The sequence below is a fragment of the Phyllobates terribilis genome, unplaced genomic scaffold, assembly GCF_046119375.1.
Source record: "Phyllobates terribilis strain yellow unplaced genomic scaffold, ASM4611937v1 Scaffold_2__4_contigs__length_985480577, whole genome shotgun sequence".
NCBI classification, from domain to species: Eukaryota; Metazoa; Chordata; class Amphibia; order Anura; family Dendrobatidae; genus Phyllobates; species Phyllobates terribilis.
Genome location: NW_027362762.1, coordinates 865,429,284 through 865,454,100, shown reverse-complemented (window position 1 = coordinate 865,454,100; position 24,817 = coordinate 865,429,284). Strand labels below are relative to the sequence as shown.

The 24,817-nt window shown below is 48.7% G+C and overlaps 1 protein-coding gene across 1 annotated transcript in view; it reads right to left on the bottom strand.

Annotated features, from left to right (window-relative positions):
* LOC141234697 (transient receptor potential cation channel subfamily V member 3-like) overlaps positions 1-24,817 on the bottom strand; it is a 124,945-nt gene that overhangs the window by 36,755 nt on the left and 63,373 nt on the right. Inside the window, exons 5-8 of the mRNA XM_073668034.1 lie at positions 24,074-24,214; positions 18,645-18,925; positions 15,413-15,589; positions 10,595-10,750 (exon numbers count right to left, since the gene is read on the bottom strand). Of these exons, the coding sequence (XP_073524135.1) occupies positions 10,595-10,750; positions 15,413-15,589; positions 18,645-18,925; positions 24,074-24,214 (755 nt within the window). The remainder of the gene's footprint in view (positions 1-10,594; positions 10,751-15,412; positions 15,590-18,644; positions 18,926-24,073; positions 24,215-24,817) is intronic.

The window sequence follows — 24,817 nt, the reverse complement described above, 5'->3', positions numbered from 1 at the left end:
TCACACTCGGACGCTCTGACTCTCAGACGCTCACGCTCGGACGCTCACGCTCTGGCACTCACACGCTCACGCTCTGACGCTCACACTCGGACGCTCTGACTCTCAGACGCTCACGCTCGGACGCTCACGCTCGGACGCTCACGCTCTGGCACTCACACGCTCACGCTCTGACGCTCACGCTCTGACGCTCACACTCGGACGCTCTGACTCTCAGACGCTCACGCTCGGACGCTCACGCTCTGGCACTCACACGCTCACGCTCTGACGCTCACGCTCTGACGCTCACACTCGGACGCTCTGACTCTCAGACGCTCACGCTCGGACGCTCACGCTCTGGCACTCACACGCTCACGCTCTGACGCTCACGCTCTGACGCTTACGCTCTGACGCTCATGCTCTGACGCTCACACTCACGCTCTGACGCTTATGCTCTGACGCTCACGCTCTGACGCTCACGCTCTGACGCTTACGCTCGGACGCTTACGCTCGGACGCTTACGCTCTGACGCTCACACTCACGCTCTGACGCTTACGCTCGGACGCTCACGCTCGGACGCTCACGCTCGGACGCTCACACTCACGCTCTGACTCTCAGACGCTCACGCTCGGACGCTCACGCTCTGGCGCTCACACGCTCACACTCTGACGCTCACACTCACGCTCTGACGCTTACGCTCGGACGCTCACGCTCGGACGCTCACACTCACGCTCTGACTCTCAGACGCTTACGCTCTGACGCTCACGCTCTGACGCTCAGACGCTCACACTCTGACGCTCACACTCTGACGCTTACGCTCTGGCGCTCACACGCTCGGACGCTCTGACGCTCACACTCACGCTCTGACGCTTACGCTCGGATGCTCACGCTCTGACGCTCACACTCGGACACTCACGCTCTGACGCTCACACTCACGCTCTGACGCTCACACTCGGACGTTTACGCTCTGACGCTCACGCTCTGACGCTTACGCTCTGACGCTCATGCTCTGACACTCAGACACTCACGCTCTGACGCTCACACTCACGCTCTGACGCTTATGCTCTGACGCTCACGCTCTGACGCTCACACTCGGACACTCACGCTCTGACGCTCTGACGCTCACGCTCTGACGCTTACATTCGGACGCTTACGCTCTGACGCTCACGCTCTGACGCTCACGCTCTGAAGCTCACGCTCTGACGCTTACGCTCTGACGCTCACGCTCTGACGCTCACACTCACGCTCTGACGCTCACGCTCTGACGCTCACGCTCTGACGCTCACGCTCACGCTCTGACGCTCACGCTCTGACGCTCAGACGCTCACACTCACGCTCTGACGCTCACGCTCTCACGCTCACGCTCTCACGCTCTGACGCTTACGCTCGGACGCTCACGCTCTGACGCTCATGCTCGGACGCTCTGACGCTCATGCTATGACGCTCTGACGCTCACACTCGGACGCTCACGCTCGGACGCTCACGCACTGACGCTCACGCTCTCGCTCTGACGCTCACGCTCGGATGCTCACGCTCTGACGCTGACGCTCGGACGCTCACGCTCTGATGCTCACGCTCGGACGCTCACGCTCGGACGCTCACGCACTGACGCTCACGCACTGACGCTCACGCACTGACGCTCACGCTCGGACGCTCACGCTCTCGCTCTGACGCTCACGCTCTGACGCTCACGCTCAGACGCTCACACTCACGCTCTGACACTCACGCTCGGACGCTCTGACGCTCACACTCTGACGCTCACACTCACGCTCTGAGGCTTACGCTCGGACGCTCACGCTCTGACGCTCACACTCGGACGCTTACGCTCTGACGCTCACGCTCTGACGCTTACGCTCTGACGCTCACGCTCTGACGCTCACGCTCGGACGCTCACGCTCGGACGCTCACGCTCTGACGCTTACGCTCTGACGCTCACGCTCTGACGCTTACGCTCTGACGCTTACGCTCTGACGCTCACGCTCTGAAGCTCACGCTCTGACGCTTACGCTCTGACGCTCACGCTCTGACGCTCACGCTCTGACGCTCACACTCGGACGCTTACGCTCTGACGCTTACGCTCTGACGCTCACGCTCTGACGCTTACGCTCTGACGCTTACGCTCTGACGCTCACGCTCTGAAGCTCACGCTCTGACGCTTACGCTCTGACGCTCACGCTCTGACGCTCACACTCACGCTCTGACGCTTACACTCTGACGCTCACACTCTGACGCTCACACTCTGACGCTCACACTCTGACGCTCACACTCACGCTCTGACGCTCACGCTCTGACGCTCAGACGCTCACACTCACGCTCTGACGCTTGCGCTCTGACGCTCAGACGCTCACACTGACGCTCACGCTCTGACGCTCACGCTCTGACGCTTACGCTCTGACGCTCACGCTCTGACGCTCACGCTCTGACGCTCACACTCTGACGCTCACACTCACGCTCTGACGCTCACACTCACGCTCTGACGCTTACGCTCGGACGCTCACGCTCTGACGCTCACGCTCTGACGCTCACGCTCTGACGCTTACGCTCTGACGCTTACGCTCTGACGCTTACGCTCTGACGCTCACGCTCTGACGCTCACGCTCGGACGCTTACGCTCTGACGCTTACGCTCTGACGCTCACGCTCTGACGCTTACGCTCTGACGCTCACGCTCTGAAGCTCACGCTCTGACGCTCACGCTCTGACGCTCACGCTCTGACGCTCACACTCACGCTCTGACGCTTACGCTCTGATGCTCACGCTCTGACGCTCACGCTCTGACGCTCACGCTCTGACGCTCACACTCTGACGCTCACACTCACGCTCTGACGCTCACGCTCACGCTCTGACGCTTGCGCTCTGACGCTCAGACGCTCACACTCTGACGCTCACACTCACGCTCTGACGCTCACGCTCTGACGCTCACGCTCTGACGCTCACACTCACGCTCTGACGCTTACGCTCTGACGCTCACGCTCTGACGCTCACGCTCTGACGCTCACACTCTGACGCTCACACTCACGCTCTGACGCTCACACTCACGCTCTGACGCTTACGCTCGGACGCTCACGCTCTGACGCTTACGCTCGGACGCTCACGCTCTGACGCTCACACTCGGACGCTCTGACGCTCACACTCACGCTTTGACGCTTACGCTCGGACGCTCACGCTCTGACGCTTACGCTCGGACGCTCACGCTCTGACGCTCACACTCACGCTCTGACTCTCGGACACTCTGGCGCTCACACGCTCACGCTCTGACGCTCACACTCACGCTTTGACGCTTACGCTCGGACGCTCTGACGCTCACACTCTGACGCTCACACTCACGCTCTGACGCTTACGCTCGGACGCTCACGCTCTGACGCTCACACTCGGACGCTCTGACTCTCAGACGCTCACGCTCGGACTCTCACGCTCTGGCACTCACACGCTCACGCTCACACTCGGACGTTTACGCTCTGACGCTCACGCTCTGACGCTTACGCTCTGACGCTCACGCTCTGACGCTCAAACTCGGACGCTCACGCTCTGACGCTTACGCTCTGACGCTTACGCTCTGACGCTTACGCTCTGAAGCTCAAGCTCGGACGCTCACACTCACGCTCTGACGCTCACACTCACGCTCTGACGCTTATGCTCTGACGCTCACGCTCTGACGCTCACACTCGGACACTCACGCTCTGACGCTCACGCTCTGACGCTCACACTCTGACGCTCACGCTCTGACGCTCACGCTCTGACGCTCACGCTCTGACGCTTACGCTCTGACGCTCACGCTCTGAAGCTCACGCTCGGACGCTCACGCTCGGACGCTCACACTCTGACGCTCACACTCACGCTCTGACGCTTACGCTCTGACGCTCACACTCTGACGCTCACACTCTGACGCTCACACTCACGCTCTGATGCTTACGCTCGGACGCGCACGCTCTGACGCTCACACTCGGACGCTCTGACTCTCAGACGCTCACGCTCGGACGCTCACGCTCTGGCACTCACACGCTCACGCTCTGACGCTCACGCTCTGACGCTCACACTCGGACGCTCTGACTCTCAGACGCTCACGCTCGGACGCTCACGCTCTGGCACTCACGCTCTGACGCTTACGCTCTGACGCTCATGCTCTGACGCTCACACTCACGCTCTGACGCTTATGCTCTGACGCTCACGCTCTGACGCTCACGCTCGGACGCTTACGCTCGGACGCTTACGCTCTGACGCTTACGCTCTGACGCTCACACTCACGCTCTGACGCTTACGCTCGGACGCTCACACTCACGCTCTGACTCTCAGACGCTCACGCTCGGACGCTCACGCTCTGGCGCTCACACGCTCACACTCTGACGCTCACACTCACGCTCTGACGCTTACGCTCTGGCGCTCACACGCTCGGACGCTCTGACGCTCACACTCACGCTCTGACGCTTACGCTCGGATGCTCACGCTCTGACGCTCACACTCGGACACTCACGCTCTGACGCTCACACTCACGCTCTGACGCTCACACTCGGACGTTTACGCTCTGACGCTCACGCTCTGACGCTTACGCTCTGACGCTCATGCTCTGACACTCATGCTCTGACACTCAGACACTCACGCTCTGACGCTCACACTCACGCTCTGACGCTTATGCTCTGACGCTCACGCTCTGACGCTCACACTCGGACACTCACGCTCTGACGCTTACGCTCTGACGCTCACGCTCTGACGCTCACGCTCTGACGCTCACGCTCTGAAGCTCACGCTCTGACGCTCACGCTCTGACGCTCACACTCACGCTCTGACGCTTACGCTCTGACGCTCACGCTCTGACGCTCACACTCACGCTCTGACGCTCACGCTCTGACGCTCAGACGCTCACACTCACGCTCTGACGCTCACGCTCGGACGCTCACGCTCTCACGCTCTGACGCTTACGCTCGGACGCTCACGCTCTCGCTCTGACGCTCATGCTCGGACGCTCTGACGCTCATGCTATGACGCTCTGACGCTCACACTCGGACGCTCACGCTCGGACGCTCACGCACTGACGCTCACGCTCTCGCTCTGACGCTCACGCTCGGATGCTCACGCTCTGACGCTGACGCTCGGACGCTCACGCACTGACGCTCACTCTCTCGCTCACGCTCTGACGCTCACGCTCTGACGCTCACGCTCGGACGCTCACGCTCGGACGCTCACGCTCAGACGCTCACACTCACGCTCTGACACTCACGCTCGGACGCTCTGACGCTCACACTCTGACGCTCACACTCACGCTCTGAGGCTTACGCTCAGACGCTCACGCTCTGACGCTTACGCTCTGACGCTTACGCTCTGACGCTCACGCTCTGACGCTCACGCTCGGACGCTCTGACGCTCACACTCACGCTCTGACGCTTACGCTCGGACGCTTACGCTCTGACGCTTATGCTCGGACGCTCTGACGCTCATGCTATGACGCTCGGACGCTCACACTCGGACGCTCACGCACTGACGCTCACACTCGGACGCTTACGCTCTGACGCTCACGCTCGGACGCTCACACTCACGCTCTGACTCTCAGACGCTCACGCTCGGACGCTTACGCTCGGACGCTCACGCTCGGACGCTCACGCTCTGACGCTTATGCTCGGACGCTCTGACGCTCATGCTATGACGCTCGGACGCTCACACTCGGACGCTCACGCACTGACGCTCACACTCGGACGCTTACGCTCTGACGCTTACGCTCTGACGCTCACGCTCGGACGCTCTGACGCTCACACTCACGCTCGGACGCTTACGCTCGGACGCTTACGCTCGGACGCTCACGCTCGGACGCTCATGCTCTGACGCTTATGCTCTGACGCTCTGACGCTCATGCTATGACGCTCGGACGCTCACACTCGGACGCTCATGCTCTGACGCTCACACTCGGACGCTTACGCTCTGACGCTCACGCTCGGACGCTCTGACGCTCACACTCACGCTCTGACGCTTACGCTCGGACGCTCACGCTCGGACGCTCACGCTCTGACGCTCATGCTCTGACGCTTATGCTCGGACGCTCTGACGCTCATGCTATGACGCTCGGACGCTCACGCTCTGACGCTCATGCTCGGACGCTTATGCTCGGACGCTCTGACGCTCATGCTATGACGCTCGGACGCTCACACTCGGACGCTCACGCTCTGACGCTCACACTCGGACGCTTACGCTCTGACGCTCACGCTCTGACGCTCACGCTCGGACGCTCTGACGCTCACACTCACGCTCTGACGCTTACGCTCGGACGCTTACGCTCGGACGCTCACGCTCGGACGCTCATGCTCTGACGCTTATGCTCGGACGCTCTGACGCTCATGCTATGACGCTCGGACGCTCACACTCGGACGCTCACGCACTGACGCTCACGCTCTCGCTCTGACGCTGACGCTCGGACGCTCACGCACTGACGCTCACTCTCTCGCTCACGCTCTGACGCTCACGCTCTGATGCTCACACTCGGACGCTCACGCTCGGACGCTCATGCTCTCGCTCTGACGCTCACGCTCGGACGCTCACGCTCTGACGCTCGGACGCTCACGCTCGGACGCTCTGACGCTCACGGTCGGACGCTCACGCACTGACGCTCACGCTCACGCTCTGACGCTCACGCTCTGATGCTCACACTCGGACGCTCACGCTCGGACACTCACGCTCGGACACTCACGCTCGGACGCTCAGACGCTCAGACGCTCACGCTCAGACGCTCACGCTCGGACACTCACGCTTGGACGCTCACGCTCGGACGCTGACGCTCGGATGCTCACGCTCGGACGCTCACGCTCGGACGCTCTGAAGCTCACGCTCGGACGCTCACGCTCTGACGCTCACGCTCTGATGCTCACACTCGGATGCTCACGCTCGGATGCTCACGCTCGGACGCTCAGACGCTCACGCTCGGACACTCACGCTTGGACGCTCACGCTCTGACGCTCGGATGCTCACGCTCGGACGCTCACACTCACGCTCGGACGCTCGCGCTCGGACGCTCGCGCTCGGACGCTCACGCTCTGACGCTCACGCTCGGACGCTCAAGCTCACGCTCTGACGCTCACGCGCTGACGCTCACGCTCTGACGCTCAAGCTCGAACGCTCAAGCTCGGACGCTCACACTCGGACGCTCACACTCACGCTCGGACGCTCACGCTCTGACGCTCACACTCACGCTCTGACGCTCACGCTCTGACGCTTACGCTCGGACGCTCTGACGTTCACACTCGGACGCTCACGCTCTGACGCTCACGCTCGAACTCTGACGCTCACGCTCTGACGCTCACACTCACGCTCGGACGCTCACCCTCGGACGCTCACCCTCACATTCTCACGCTCACCCTCACACGCTCCCACGCTCACCCTCACACGCTCCCACCCTCACACGCTCCCACGCTCACCCTCACATGCTCCCACGCTCACCCTCACACCCACACCCATGCTCACCCGCTCCCACGCTCACCCTCACATTCTTACCCTTCCACGCTCACCCTCACATGCTCCCACGCTCACCCTCACACGCTCACCCTGTGCTAGCCTGTCATCTCCCTCACACGCTCACCCTGTGCTAGCCGGACATCTCCCGGCTACTTGCAGCAGAAGTACCCCGACCGGCGGCCTCGCTCCCCGGTCCTCCAAAATTCATTAGGGGCCCCGGGGGGATACATTGGGGGGTTAATTTAAAGTAGTGCACAACCCATTTAAACACTGCTTCGCTGATTAGTCGCGCCCAGTCGGATGCATACATATTCTAGAATACCCGATGCGTTAGAATAGGGCCACCATCTAGTTTTTTTTATAAGAAAATAACAAATACTTATTGTGCAATAAGCCAGACATGTTAGGCAGCAACTTACTCTCCTCACTGAGAACAAAGCTGTATGTACATGTGTATGGGGGGTTGATAGAGATAGCCATCCACTGTGCATCACCTGTTTAAGGCTTTGTTTAGATGTCCATCAGGGGCTCAATTCTGAGACTCCATCAAAGATCTCTATAAGGTGCATAAGGAGGTCATAGAGGGGGGTCCTTCTTTTGAAACCCTCTACTCTCTGACATAAATAGCAGCTCTAAGTCATTGTTTTTCACTATATAAGACTTGTGTCATGCCTCTGGGTTCGAACCCCTGTGCCTGTGCTTTGTGGTCAGCTTCTCTGTCCACCGAGCCACAGCAGATACACCTTTTCTCCAGGTGTTTAGTGTCTGTCATCCTTGCTGCAGTCTTTTTAGGGTCACAGGTGTTTCAATTTATTCATTTGTCTGCCCTTTGTCTGCCCTATCACCTTTTGGGTGTGGCTTTACATACTTTTTCCCTGCTGGTATTTCCTGCTGCTGATAGTTTCATTTGGATGTCCAGCCATACTGCTGTAGTTTAAGCCTGTCAGTGAAAGACCAGCAAGGATTTATCTCTTTGCTGTTTATGTTCTTTATCTTTCACCTATCTTCTGTTCCTTTTTAAGAAGTAGGCAGTTTATTTTCTAACAGTACATATTTACCGTATTTTTCAGACTATAAGACGCACTTTTTTCCTCCAAAATTTTGGAGGAAAGTGGGGGGTGTGTCTTTTAGTCCGAACATATGTTGGAGCGGCAGCAGGGGATGAGTGGAGCACAGGAGGCAGCAGCAACCTGCTGCAGCCTACACTGTGCCCGCTACTAAAGAAAATGAATATTCACTACTCCCCACGCCCATGGGCGTGGGGAGCAGTGAATATTCATTTTCCTTAATAGCCTGCAGCGTGGCTCCTGGTAAGTATGGCACCCTTGATCCCTATATGTATGGCCCCCCTTATCCCTCATCCCTGTATGTATGCCCCCCCTTATCCTGGTATGCTTGGCACCCCCCGATCCCCGTCGCGCTGCACAGAATAAAAAAAAAAAATTATACTCACCTCCTCTCTCCTCCATCACTGTGTCCGCTCTGCCTCCTCAGGGTTCTCACTGTGTGAGCTGCACATGACGTAACTGCCATGAGCCCTCACACAGCGAAATGCTGTGCCGGAATGGTCACTGCTCCCCACTCCGGGACTGTGTGTGTGGGGAGCAGTGACCATTCAATCTCAGCAGGAGCCGCGCTGCGGCTACAGTGTGCGCGCTATTAGGGAGAATGAATGGTCACTGCTCCCCATGCACGCAGTCCCGGCATGGGGAGTAGTGACGATTCCAGCACAGCATCTCGCTGTGTGAGCACGCATGGCAGTTAGAACCCTGAGGAGAGAGGAAGTGAGTATAATTGTTTATTTTTTTCTATGCAGCGTGACGGGGAACAGGGGGTGCCAAGCATACCAGGATGAGGGGGGCCATACAAACAGGGATGAGGGGTGCCATACATACCAGAAAGAGGGATGAGGGGGACCATACATACAAGGATGAGGGGGGCCATACATACAGGGATGAGGCATGAGGGGGGCCATACATACAGGGATGAAGGATGCCATACATACCAGGATGAGAGGGGCCATACATACAGGGATGAAGAGTGCCATACATACCAGGAAGAGGAATGAAGGTGCCATACATATCAGGAAGAGGGATGAAGGTGCCATACATACCAGGATGGGTGTGAGGGGGGGCATATATACCAGGATGAAGGGTGCCATACATACCAGAAAGAGGGATGAGGGGGGCCATGCATACCAGGATGGGGGATTGGGGTGCCATGCATACCAGGATGGTGGATTGGGGGGCCATGCATATCAGGATGGTGGATTGGGGGCCATGCATATCAGGATGGGGATGAGGGCCACGTATAACAGGAAGGACGGGGCCATATATACCAGGATGGGGGATATTAACAGAATTGGAACAGAATTGGGGAACATTACCCCTATAACAGTGTCAGCAGCAGACCCCCTCCCCCTTAACAGGGCATCATGACCACATTTTTTGCTTACATTTTTTTCTATTTTACTCCTCTAAAACCTAGGTGCGTCTTATGGTCCGGTGCGTCTTATAGTCCAAAAAATACGGTAATCCATTATTTTTTATTTCGTGGTTGCGAAGTTATGCGAGGCTGTATTGGTCCAAGTTGCCATAGTGTAGATGTGGTTAGGGCTATCTCGGCTTATGCAGTTACCACTAGGGACTGTGGGGTCAGGATTTCTAGTCTGTACAGGAACTGGCAGGGTCAGTTGCAAGTTTTTTTTTGTGTTACCTTTTTTCTCTAGTGATTTACTACACTATCATAACACCTACATTGACACTGCCTTCAGCAGTGCTTTCATGGCTTATGTCTGTAGTTTTCATGTAAATCCCTGAAAAAGTGTTCTAATCGACTCTCTTTGCTCTCCTTTGTGGTGATGTCCAGCTCTTCAGTTTCCTTTGGTGATAAAACGTTACATGTATGACTGAATTCTGATACTATTGGAAATCATGGTTATCAAACGTAGAGCCACAAAAAAAAAAGTTAACCAGAAAGGACAACCTCTTATAGGGGACTTCTCAGCAGGATTTTGGACTCTTAACTGAAGACTTGGCTGTAATGACGCTCTACAGCTGATTAAAATGATTTAAAAAAAAATTGGTTTTGTCATTCTTCTGTAATCAGCCATGTAAATACAAATGCAAAAACACATTTTACTTCTATTCATTGTAAAGAGACTGTTAAATAAATGTGCACTGTACCTCAATGCCTTGAGGTCGATAGTATAGGAAAGTAAAAATAATATTGAAAGCAAAGAACAAAACAAAAGACATTAAAAACATGTATCTTGCAAACTTCATCCACTTCATCTGAAGAAGAGTATGGAGAGGTTCTAAAGCCAACAATTCGTGAGGATTCTAGGAGAAAAAAAAAGAATGTTTAATTTTGCAATATGTACAGATTATTGGTACTAATGCAGACTGCTTCATAGTTACATAATACAGTTGTAAAAAGACACATATCCATCAAATCCAACCAAGGGATGGGAAAGGATAAAGGGAATGGGGTATAGGTACAACCACTGGTGGATACAGACAGAAAAGGGCCCCTGTGCAATATCAATATATGGGCCCTTTGCAGTTCAATAGCTTATCACAATGCATAAGTCCACCTACTTTGGAGGCGACCCCTTATCTCTTGGGCCCCTGTGCGGCCACACAGACTGCACCAATGATATGTCCACCCCTTGGTACAACCATAATGCTCGATCCAGACTGCTCTAAAAGAATATGTTTTTTTTCCTGATCCCAACCTTTTTTTCCTCCAGACAGCGGGGAATATTGTCTTGTCTTTTGAGAGTTTTTTTTATCAACTTTTTTATATAGACCACTTACATATTTGTACAAGTTAATTGTGTACCTCCTTAGGTGTCTCCTCTCTAAATAAATGTAACTATTTTAATCTTTTTTCATAACCAAGATCCATGCCTCTTATCAGTTTTGTGGCTCTTCTTTGTACCTTTTCTAGCTCCAGAGCATCCTTTCTATGAACTGGAGCCAAGAACTGAACTCAGTAGAGTAGCTACCGGGCGGGCAGAGGGGGCCTGATCTAGAGGGGTCCACCCAAACCTACAGCTACCCTTAAAAGGGAGGTCCGGAGGCCAAAGAAATTTGAATCTAAATCCCTATCTATCTATTTGATGCCGTATTATATACTAATTTATAATATGCTTGCATTAAAAATTCCCTATTGTTCCCTAACTACACTAACAGCTATTGTATTTTGTTTCTCTACTTCTTCTGTGATGATGCTTCGTTTGAAAATCCCAGTGCACACTGGGATACATAAATGAAGAGTCATCAGAGCAGGGGGCAGAGGCTGCGGTCACTCTTACAGCCTCTGCCTGCTCCCTGAACAATGCATCATCAGTGACACTCATTTCAGGTGCGGGGCTAGTCCCTGCTCTTTCGCTGCGCGCTGTCATTGTGCGTTGTGCACAGACACAGCGCTTGCTCAGTGCTGCTGGCTAAGATCATCAGTAACGAGCCAGCAACAGAGGCGAGCGCACTGTAAGAGCGCGGTGTCATGCAGAAACCAGCACCCCCCCTGCAAGTGTCTGTTGCTGCCCAGGACCTGCCGCTGGCTGGCTATTAAGGACACCATAATACAGCATTTGGCCTATTAAGGAGGACCATCATATAGCGTGGTGGCTACAAAAGGGACCATAATATAGTGTTGGGGTTACTAAGTGGGCTCTTATACAGATTTGGGGCTACTAAGGGGCCTTCTCACAGAGTGGGGGCTACTAAGGGGGCCCTCCTAGAGAATGGGAGCTACTAATGAGGTCATCATACCGAGTGAGGACTACTAAGACAGCCATCATACAGAGGGGGTGCTACTAAGGGGGGCATGATACAAAATAGGGTCTACTAAGGGGGGCAATATATATACTGTGTGAACTACTGAGGAGGCCATCATACAGTTTGGGGAATACTGTGGTGGCCATCATACAGTGTGGTGGGTAATGTGGGGCCATCTTACAGCGTGAGGATATGATACAGTGTGGGGTCACTGTAGGGGGCCATCATACAGTGTGGGGGCTACAGTGGGGCCATCAAACAGTGTGGGGGTTACTCACGGGGACATCAGACATAGTAGGGGCTATTAAGGGGACCATTATACAGCTTGGAGGCTACTAAGGGGGACCATTGAATAGCATGTGGCTACAAAAGGGGCCATAATACAGTGTTGGAGCTACTAAGAGGAGCCTCCTATGGAATGGGGGCTACTAATGGGCCCACTGTACAGAGTGAGGGCTACTAAAATGACCATCATACAGAATGGGAGCTACTAAGGGGGCCATTATACAGAATGGGGGCTACTAAGGGGGCCAATATACTGTGTGGACTGCTTTGGAGGCCATCATACAGTTTTGGGAATACTGTGGGGGCGATCATAAAGTGTGTGGACTAATGTAGTACCATGGTACCGCTTAGGGACATTATGCAATGGGAGGGGGGGGCTACTGTAGGAGCCACCATATATTGTGGGGATTACAGTAGGGCCATCAAACAGTGTGCCACTACTAAGGGGCCACTATACAGTGTGGGGGCTACATAGGGGCCATTATATAGTGTGGAGGCTACTAAAGGGCCATCATACAGTGTGGATAGGAAAGCTGTAGGTACATCATACGGTATAGAGAGGAGCCGTGGGGACATTATAATGTGCAGAGGGGAGCTGTGGGAACATCATACTGTGTATAGGGGAGCTGTGAGAACATCATACTGTGTATAGGGGAGCTGTGAGGACATCTTGTGTAGAGGGGAGCTGTGGGGACATCATATTGTGTAGAGGGGAGCTGTATAAGGAGAGGACTCAGGAGACTTTATTAAATGTTAAGTGGGTACTTATTCTTATAGGGGAACTTAGGGTATTGAAACTGTCAAAGGTGCACACAGGGGGCATGATGTGGACACTTTTCTAGGGCACTTACACGGTGCATTAATATATTTTAGGGGTCTGTTTTACCATCTAGAGGGCATAAAGGAGTTGTTTTACTATGTAACTGGCACAGTAGTGGGCATTATTTTGTGGGGGAGTAATAGAAGCCCTGTTTTTGTGCCAGACAGCAGGTGCACAATAATAAGGACACATATGGCAGCAGTGGCTCAGCACTGGGGTATCAGCAAGATGAGGAGTTTGTGCAGGTTGGGAATAGATGGGGACGGTGCTGGAAATATGAAAAGTTAAATGTGTCTGTGTTGTAAACTCTGTAAATGAGTCATGGCTGGAGAAGATGTCATGTCGCTCTGGGCCAGATGGAAAAGACAGGAAAAATGAACAACCCCATCAGAAAGAACATCAACTATAAGACACTATCTATAACTGTACTGTGATTGCTTGTATGTTCTGCAAAACAGGTATCTACCACTATATGGTCACCATATGGCAGTAATATTGGTGTTGGTCTTTGTATAGTGATTTACTTTCAGTAGCAGCACGGTCATCTCCTGAGGTTCCTCTTTACCCACAATTAGGGTCCGCCACTGTTGTTGTAATCAGGGTATTCTTGTTAGGGGCCCACTTAGAAGTTTTGCTGCCCCTGAGCTGACCCCATAGCTACACATCTGACAACTGTATATTCCAGAAGGGGCACAGGAATGCTTTGCCGCTGTCAAGCAAGTCCATGCCTCTTTTAATACATGACAATACCCTGCCTGCCTTAGAAGCTGCTGAATGACATTACATGCTGTTATTTACTCTTTGATGTATGAGTACACACAGATCCTTCTCTACAAGTGACTCTCCTAGTTTAACTCCCCCCTAGAACATATGGTGCTCACATATCATCAGTACCAAGATTCCTAATTTTACATTTATCCATATTGAACCTCATTTTTCTAAGTGGATGCCCAAATACTCAGCTTATCCATGTCAACCTGAAACTTATGAACATCTTCTATAGACTGCACTATACTTCATAGCTTAGTGTCATCTGCAAAAATAGAAACAACACTATTAATCCAGTCTTCTATATGATTAATAAATAAGTTGAATAATCACAGACCCAGCACTGAACCTTGGAGTACATCACTTATAATCGAAGACCATTCAGAGCAGCTGTCATTCAGCACAACTCTCTGGGTGTGGTGTTTGAGTCAGTTTTCGATCCAATTACAAACCTTACTTTCTAAGCCTGTGTGTCAAACGCCAGTGCAAAGTCCAAAATCACTATATCCACAGCTACCTCTCTGTCCAGGTTTCAACTCAGCACTTCATAAAAACTAATCAGGTTAGTTTTAGAACTTCTGTCTTTAGTAAAACAGAACACCACATATTATTTGTTATTACATACTCCTGTTTTCAACTCCCATTGTTTAACTCCTGCTTTATTCACAAATCACTTAAATTAGCAAGCCCTGGCTGAGCAAGTGCAGAATGAGTTTAATGGATTAATTAAAGAACCTGAGAATAATTAGGTAACGCCTACTCCTCATTAAGTACACAGTAAAAGAAGAGTTTTAAATAAAGGCAGTAGCTACAACACACACTACAACACACACTACACAAGATAAAAAATGGTACAAACAAAACCTAGCACTCAATAAGCCCATGGATTCACATTCAACTTCAACAACTCCCGTTTTTTAACTCCCACTTTGTTCATAAACCACTTAGATCAGCAAGCGAACTTATGTTACTTGACAATTCATCACAGAATTGACTCTAGAGATTTATTTAACTATGTCTGACAGTTATATTCCATGTATAAGGCCTCATGCACATGGTGAGTATTTTGTGAGTTTTTTACATTAGTATTTGTAAGCCAAAACCAGGAGTGGAACAATCAGAGGAAAAAGTATAATAGAAACATGTCACCACTTCTGGATTTTTTATCCACTCCTGGTTTTGGCTTACAAATACTGAGGTAAAAAAAAAATCACCAAATACTTTACGTGTTCACGTGACGTAAATGATCTCAATAATTAGTTTGAGTCTATAAAGATCTGTTTAAAACATGTAATGGCATTTATAATTATAGTCAGTGTAAAAAAAGCTTCAGTACCAGCACTCACTTTAATGCGTGTATTGTAGACGACCATTTCCAGAATAGAGTTTTGTGAAGAAGTATCCACATCTTGCAAGTCATAAAGAGAAGAGGAGACAGGTCCGTAGGCCCAGTCTGTGAACATTCTAGACAAGAGTCTGTTTTCTTCGTCCTTTATTTCTCTACTTAGAATATATTTTAACATCTGAATAAATAAAATAAATCAGAATAATATTATGTGTATATGCGAATGAAAAAAGTGTAATAGGTATTTGAAAGAAAAGTGGGGACCATCCCTTGAGATCTAAGACATTTGGGTGGTAAGATTTATTTTGTACTTTGTGATCATGGGAGGTCATGGGAGATTTTAACTATCCAGATATTTGTTGGGAATCTTTCTCAGGCAAAGTAATGGGTCCAGAAAATTCTTATCTTCTTAGAAGAGAGAACAAGAGGATCTGCCATCTTGGACCTAATTCTTACCAACAGGGTGGCAATGGGTGAGAAAGTAAAGGTGGCTGGGAATTTAGGATCATGCTATCCTCGAATTCTGGATTACAAGAGGAGGAAGACCTGCGAGGACTCAGACGTTAAGGTTGGACTTCAGAAAGGCAGATTTTAATGGACTCAGAAAGAGGGTAGGAAAAGTCCAATGGCTGGATGTTCTAAAGTTGTGGTCTCCAACCTTTTTTGCACCAGGGACCGGCTTCAAGTAAGACCATTTTTCCATGGCGGGGTGGGGCGGGGTTATGGAGGGATTTGGAGTTTAGTGCATGCTTATCATACAGTGTAGAGCAGGTCCCCATCAGGAGCTATACCAGGAGCCCCACATAATGTGCTGTGCCGCGAGCTGCGTCACTGAGGCCCCGTCACGCCCTACAGCAGGACAGGGCAGCTGTGTCCTGACAGCTGCTCTTCAGCTGCATTCACTTCATCCAGCTTCAGGACCTGTGGTGACATCACAGTCATGTGACCTAGATGTCATCACAGGTCCTCTACCGGTCTACCCTGCGGGAGTCTAGAACGGCGGGCAGCATCCACCCCACACAGTGTGCTCTGAGCCGCCGCAGAGCAGAGCACACTGTCAATGTTTAGTGATTGTCTGCGGTGGCGGCATGGACCGAAAAAAAAACAAAACAACGGCCCGGTCCTGGTCTGCGGACCGGTGGTTGGGGACCCCTGTTCTAAAGGACAGAAATGTCCAAGATGGATGGGATATTTCAAAGCATTTACAGAGACCCGGATGGTTGGAAACAGAACTTAAACACTTGCTAAAAAGGAAAAAAGAAATGTATATCAAATGGAAAGAGTGGGAAACATCTAAAGAAGAATATAATGCTGTCTGCAGGTAATGCAGGGCAAGCGTTAAAAGAGCTAAAACCAGTAATGAAGTGAGACTTGTAAGAGAGCCCAAAAGCAATAAAAAAGGATTTTGGGGGTATGTCAAATGCAAAAGAAAAATCAAAGATACTATAGGATTTTTACAGGATGAAAAGGGTGAAGTGATCAAAAATGAGGTTGAGGAGGTCGAACTTTTAAAATTCCTATTTTTCATCTGTGTTCTCTAAGAAAGCAACATCAACTATCAAAATTAAGTAACATCAACTGATCTTCACTGTGCTATCGAAGGAAAAAAATAATCCACAATATCGATAAACAGAGAAATTGTGAGGGAACACTTAGCTAATTTAAATTAACTTAAATCTCCTGGTCCAAATGAATTACATCCTAGGGTACTGAAAGAGATAACAGAAGAAATTGCAGAACCACTATCCAGAATCTTTGAAAATTCCTGAAGAACAGGAGAAGTCCCAAATAATTGGAGAAGGGCAAATGTTTTCCCTTTCTTCAAAAAAGGAAAGAAGATGGAGCCAGGAAATTACAGGCCAGTGAGCCTTACTTCTATACCAGGAAAGATCTTTGAACAAGTTATTAAACAGCATGTATGTAAATACTTGGATAAGTATACAGTAATTAACCAGCGCCAGCATGGGTTTGTAGCAAATAAGTCATGCCAAACTAATCTAATTTCCTTCTATGATGGATTCACTGACTGGGTGGATCACGTAAATGAGGTAAATATAGAATATCTCGACATCAGCAAATCATTTGATAAAGTATCTCATACTATCCTTATTGAAAAAATGACCAAGTATGGGATTGACAAGGCTACGGTTAGGTGGATTCATAACTGGCTCAGTGATCATACACAAAGAGTGGTAATTAATGGTTCAACATCCAATTGGAAGAGTGTTTCAAGTTGTGTACGACAAGGCTCTGTCCTTACCCCAGTGTTGTTCAACATTTTTATAAATGATCTAGATAAGGGAACTGAAGGTAAGCTAATCAAATTTGCAGACGATGCAAAGCTAGGAGGATAGCTAACACTAGAGAATACAGAGAAAGGATTCAGAAGGATCTAGATAACCTTGAACAATGGGCAACAACTAATATAATGGTAATTAACAGGGAGGAATGCAAGATTCTAAATCTGGGCAAGAAAAACGAAAATGACATCTACAAAATGAGAGGACTATAACTAAGCAATAGCATGCGTGAAAAAGACTTGGGTATACTAATAGATCACAGACTGCACATGAGTCAACAGTGTGATGCAGCAACAAAAAAGGCAAACACAGTTCTGGGATGTATTAAGAGAAGCATAGAGTCTAGATCACGTGAAGTGATTATCCCCCTCTACTCCTCCTTGGTCAGACCTCATCTGGAATGCTGTGTCCAGTTCTGGGCACCACATTTTAAAAAAGACATTGACAAACTGGAGAAAGTTCAGAGAAGAGCAACCAAGATGGTGAGTGGACTGCATACTGTGTTCTACAAGGAACAGTTAAAGGATGTGGGAATGTTTAGCTTGCAAAAAAGAAGACTGAGAGGAGACTTAATAGCTGTCTACAAATATCTGAAGGGCTGTCACAGTGTAGATAGAGGGATCATCCTTATTCTCATATGCACATAGAGAAATGAGAAGCAATGGAATGAAACTGAAAGGGAGAAGATGCAGATTAGATATTTGAAAAAACTTTTTGACATTGAGAGCGATCACTGAGTAGAACAGGCGGCCACAAGAGGTGGTGAGTTCTCCTTCAATGGAAGTCTCCAAACAGAGGCTGAACAGACATCTGTCTGAGATGGTTTAGTGAATCCTGCATTGAGCAGGGGGTTGGACACGATGACCCTGGAGGTGCATTCCAACTCTAACATTATATGATTCTGTGATTTGTAAATGGAATTGCAATTCTTACCTCTAATTTACCTGTCTTGGCTGCTAGTTGCATTGGCGTGAGGCCCTCTTTATTTTGAATTTTTTCAAAACACTTGTTTCTACAGCTGCGAATGATATTATCATACATATTTATTACAGATGTATTGTGAGGTTTTGCATTCTCTGTTACAGTAACCAGTGCATGGAGCACAGTATTTCCAAAGGAGTCCTGGATGGTGACTTCGGTCTTGCTATTTTCCATGAGCAATTTAACCACGCCTGTTTGGTTGGTACATGCAGCAAGAGCTAAAGGAGTTTCACCTAAAATTTTAAAAGTGTGGTAATTTGAAAACAGCTTCATTGTTTGTCTTTGCTTATATATTAAAGAGGTTGTAAACAGCTAACTGGTAAGCATTAAAATTAAATGTATAGTAGTTACAGGTCTCACCAATAGAACTTGCATACATCTTAGGAAAAGGGGTGAATTAGATTTTGGTGAGTGCAAAGGTGGTCGGAATTCCTATAAAAAGGCTCGTATTTACAATTCCTTTATTGATGTGAAGCAGTATTAGTAGTATAGTATGGATGTAATCAGTATATCTAGATATACTATTTAGAAATGTATCATCTATCTTTTGACTAACATTTACATCACCTCTTAGGGTACATTCACGCACAGTGTTTTTGCATAGTTTTTTTCTGAACCAAATGCTGCTTAAAATATGTGAGTTTTTGCCACCGTTTTGGCGACTTTTTTTGTACATTTTTGCCGCATTTTTACTTGTGTTTTTTTTCTATTAGTTAAAATGGGTGAAAAACGCTGAAAGAATTAATATGCTGTGGATTTCCAAAAAATGCCCACAAGACTCAAAAAATGCAGAGAACTATAAACCAAGCGTGCGCATGAAATTCTTGAAGTCTCATTCAAGTAAATTGCAGCATTTTTGCCGGTACCAAAAATATGCTTCAAAAATGCCACGTGTGAACATACCCTTAGTTGGCCTATTTTTTCTAGGATATTTAGCGAAGATTTTGGTGCACAATGTCGCATATTAGGTCATGCCCCTTCTTTTGATCCACACACGCTTTCAGTAAACCCATAGCAAATTGTCGCACAAGGTGTAAAGATTGTCTAAAACACATAATAAATATGGTGCAGGTCACAAAATTTAGTTTTCTGGTGCAAATTGCACAATAATTCCTGTGCATTTGCTTTGTAAATCTCCCCCATCGTGTTTATATTAATCACATAAAGGCTGCAGGAATTGGGCACATAATATATATATCCACCGCCTCCATTATTTTGCCTAAAGCCACGGCCCCACTATCAGTTGGTCAGTATTTGGTCAGTATTTTTTCTCAGTAGTGGGAGCCAAACCCAGGAGTGGGTGATAAATGCAGAATTGGTGACTTGTTTCTATTATATCTTTTCTCTGATTGTTCCTCGCGTGGTTTTGGCTTCCACTCCGGAGAAAAAATACTGACCGAATACTGACCAAATTCTGAGAGTGGGGCCGTGGCCTAACAATCGCAACAGTACAGTTCGTCAATGACTACTGAAATAAAAAAGACTGGTAAATGCACATTGGATTCTCTCCTGTAAACATAAATGCAAGGTCAGGCTGGCCGAACAAGGCACCAGAAGATCTGAAGGCCAGGGCTCGGACTTAGAAATGGGTCCCATATGGAACTAATTCTAGAGCCAATTGTTTGGAACTAGGATTTATTTCTTATGGGTTTACACAAATTAGCTATTTAAAGGGAACCCATCACTAGAAAAAACGCTATTAACCTGTAGATATGGGGTTAATCTGCCGGTTAAAAGTGTTATTGACCTGCCTGCACTTAGCTAAACGCTGCAGGGAGAAAATTAACTTTATTCCCCCCGGCATCGTTCTGGTTTTAGTCACGGGGGCGGCACCAGCGCTGGTTCAGTCTACAGAGCTGTAACTGCACTCCCAACCCTGACTGACACTCGCTCTGCATTGGGGCCGGCTGTCAGTCAGGGCAGGGGGCTGAAACCGAAACGCTGATGGGGGGGTATAAAGTTAATTTTCTCCCCGCAGCGTTCGACTAAGTGCGCGCACTGGGCAGGTTAGTAACGTAACGTTATTAACCTGCATATTAACTCTATATCTGCAGGTTAATAGCGTTTTCTTGGTGACAGGTTCCCTTTAACTTCTTTGATCTTTTCTCCCGCACATGCAATGATGACAACAATGGTTGCAATGTAATTATAAGAAAAAAAGGTAACAATAGTCCAGATTTTTTTCTAAAACAGTGCATTAGAATCAAGACTAAATTAGGTTTTCCACCTCTTTGATATTGATGACTGGATGTAAACAGTGTATGGAGTATAACAGCACCGCCCGTCATACTGTTTAGTGGAGCTCAGGAGGTCTTGTGTCTGACTTTTATCTATATAGGTGTACAGTACATGTCTTCTAGGTATAAATGCGTATAATTACTGGTTTGGGTCTATAAGGATTACCAATGTCCTACTTACAGCCAAAGGTAACAGACAATTCTCTATACTCCTCCTTCTAGACCTGTCCTCTGCCTTCGACATGGTTGACCACTGCCTCCTAATACAGATCCTCTATTCCTTTGGTATCAAAGACCTTGTCTATCTTGGATCTCCTCATATCTTTCCAACCGCACATCTAGCATCTCCCACTCCCACACTACCTCCTCATCCCACCCTCTCTCTGTAGGAGTCCCTCAAGGCTCTGTCCTAGGACCCCTATTCTTCTCCATCTATACCTTGGCCTGGGACAACTCATAAAGTCCCAAGGCTTCCGGTATAACCTATACACTGATGACACTCAGATCTACCTCTCTGGCCCAGACGTCACCTCTCTACTGTCCAGAATACCGGAGCATCTATCAGCCATATTCTCCTCCTCTCGCTTCCTCTAGCTCAACGTGGACAAATCTGAACTCATCATCTTTCCTCCATCTCACGTATCTTCCCTCCTTGATCTAACTATCACAATAAACAGCATCACGCTTTCCCCTGTACTGGATATCCACTGCCTCGGAGTAACCCTCAACTCTGCCCTGTTCTTCAAACCGCACATTCAAGCTCTTTCCAACTCCTATGGCCTTCCACTCAAAAATATTTCCAGAATCCATCCTTTCCTAAATCCTCAATCTACTAAAATGCTGGTTAATGCCCTCATCATCTCCCGCCTCGACTACTGCAACACCCTCCTCTGTGGCCTCCCTGCTAACACTCTCACACCTCTCAACTCCGTCCTTAACTCTGCTGCCTTACTAATTCATCTTTCTCCTCTCTACTCCTCCACTTCTCCCCTCTGCAGATCTCTTCACTGGCTCCCAATTCCTCAGCGTATCCAGTTTAAACTACTAATACTGACCTACAAAGCCATCCATAACCTCTCTCCTCCGTACATCTCTGAACTAATCTCCCGATATCTTCCCTCACGTAATCTCCGGTCCTCCCAAGACCTCCTTCTCTCCACCACACTTATTTTTTCCTCACCCAATTGCCTACAAGACTTCTCCCGAATATCCCCCATCCTCTGGAATTCTGTACCCCAACATGTCCGATTAGCCACCACATTCGGATCCTTCAGACCGTACTTGAAAACCCATCTCTTCAAAAAATCTTACAGTCTCCATACTGCTGCTTTCTCACCACCACCGGAACTGCTGCAACCCCCCAACCAACAGTCTCTTTCTCCACCATCCTGTAGAATGTAAGCCCTCAAGGGCAGGGTCCTCTTCCCTCTGTGCCAGTCTATCATTGTTAGTTTGCTTACTGTAAGTGATATGTGTATTTTGTATGTTATCCTTTCTCATGAACAGCACCATAGAATCAATGGTGCTATGCTATATAAATAAATAATAATAATAAGATCTGTTTACAACATGGCAGGCTTAAAGTTTACTTATAGCCTAGATAGGCAAGTGTTCATTTTATTTATGTGACACACAGAATAAACCTTCGCATTAAAGATGCTGGTACAGTACAGACCAAAAGTTTGGACACACCTCATTTAAAGATTTTTCATGACTTTGAAAATTGTACATTCACACTGAAGGCATCAAAACTATGAATTAACACATGTGGAATTATATACTGTTAGAATTTGTATTATGGCAAGAAAAAATGAAGGTCAGTTAGTCCGAAAAATTGGGCAAACTTTGAAAGTGTCCCCAAGTGCAGTTGCAAAAACTATGAAACGCTGCAAAGAAACTGGCTCACATGAGGAAAGCCCCAGGAAAGGAAGACCAAGAGTCACCTCTGCTTCTGAGGATAAGTTTATCCGAGTCACCAGCCTCAGAAATCGCAGGTTAACAGCAGCTCAGATTAGAGACCAGGTCAATGCCACACAGAGTTCTAGCAGCAGATACATCTCTACAACAACTGTTAAGAGGAGACTTTGTGCAGCAGGCCTTCATGGTAAAATAGCTGCTAGGAAACCACTGCTAAGGACAGGCAACAAGCAGAAGAGACTTGTTTGGGCTAAAGAACAGAAGGAATGGACATTAGACCAGTGAAAATCTGTGCTTTGGTCTGATGAGTCCAAATTTGAGATCTTTGGTTCCAACCACTGTGTCTTTGTGCGACGCAGAAAAGGTGAACGGATGGACTCTACATGCCTGGTTCCCACCGTGAATCATGGAGGAGGAGGTGTGATGGTGTGGGGTGCTTTGCTGGTGACACTGTTGGGGATTTATTCAAAATTGAAGGCATACTGAACCAGCATGGCTACCACAGCATCTTGCAGCGGCATGCTATTCCATCCAGTTTGCATTTAGTTGGACCATCATTTTTTTTTCAACAGGACAATGACCCCAAACACACCTCCAGGCTGTGTAAGGGCTATTTGACCAAGAAGGAGAGTGATGGGTTGCTACGCCAGATGACCTGGCCTCCACAGTCACCAGACCTGAACCCAATCGAGATGGTTTGGGGTGAGCTGGACCGCTAAGTGAAGGCAAAAGGGCCAACAAGTGCTAAGCATCTCTGGGAGCTCCTTCAAGATTGTTGGAAGACCATTTCCGATGACTACCTCTTGAAGCTCATCAAGAGAATGCCAAGATTGTGCAAAGCAGTCATCAAAGCAAAAGGTGGCTACTTTGAAGAACCTAGAATATAAGACATATTTTCAGTTGTTTCACACATTTTTTGTTAAGTATATAATTCCACATGTGTTAATTCATAGTTTTGATGCCTTCAGTGTGAATGTACAATTTTCATAGTTATGAAAATACAGAAAAATCTTTAAATGAGAAGGTGTGTCCAAACTTTTGGTCTGTACTGTATATTAGTGGAATCATAGATAAAGGTAAATTTGGCACTTTATACCTGGACAGTCTGTGAAACTTGTCATTACCAACAATGGCACCAACACAACATCCGACACAACGTATACATAACCTTACGTCTACTAGAATTAGTACTGATTACATTAGTGACCTCATAAATGTGTTACTTACCAAAATAAAATCCATAATTTCTACTCTTTGGGTTAAAGAACAGTCCCTGGGCGCGTACATTTACATTAGCACCTTTATCCAGAAGATACTTAACAATCTTATTTTGTCGTCTTTCAATTGCTATATGCAAAGCAGTTTGACCTAGAAGACAAGGACATAGATTTCTCAATTTACATGTATGTGACATCGTACCAAGCAGTGTGCAGTGTTCTAGATTTCACTGCAAAATAGATATGTTTATATTCATTTTGCTTGCCTATATATCACCATTAAAGGGATTGTCTGACCTTAGGCTACAAGTCTAAAATCACTCTATGTGACTGCAGACTTGTGAATCCTCACATAGCCCACGGAGCACAATTTTGCATACATGCAGTTGTAAGGTGCTCAAGTGAGGTAGTCATGGGCGAGCTGTAGCCCCTGCTCGCCTTGGCACCCTACAGATATAGTGTGTCCTCGTTCTGGTGTGCTGCTGTGTATGTGGTGTCTCCCACTTACTTCTGGCCAGCTGTCCTCTTCTGATTCCAGGAATCCGTCTTCTGGAACCAGGGTAGCAATCAATTCAGAGGACACAGGGTTCATATAAACAACCAGAACTTTACTTGGTAACTGGCAGTATTTACAGTATTTATAGGCAGGTATAAAGGATAAGGCCCAACAGAATGTTATGTCATCTTTCCCACAGGTACCAGATACAACTTCAGCCCTGGTTCCCAATCTAGGTGAAGAATCCCTGCTGATTTC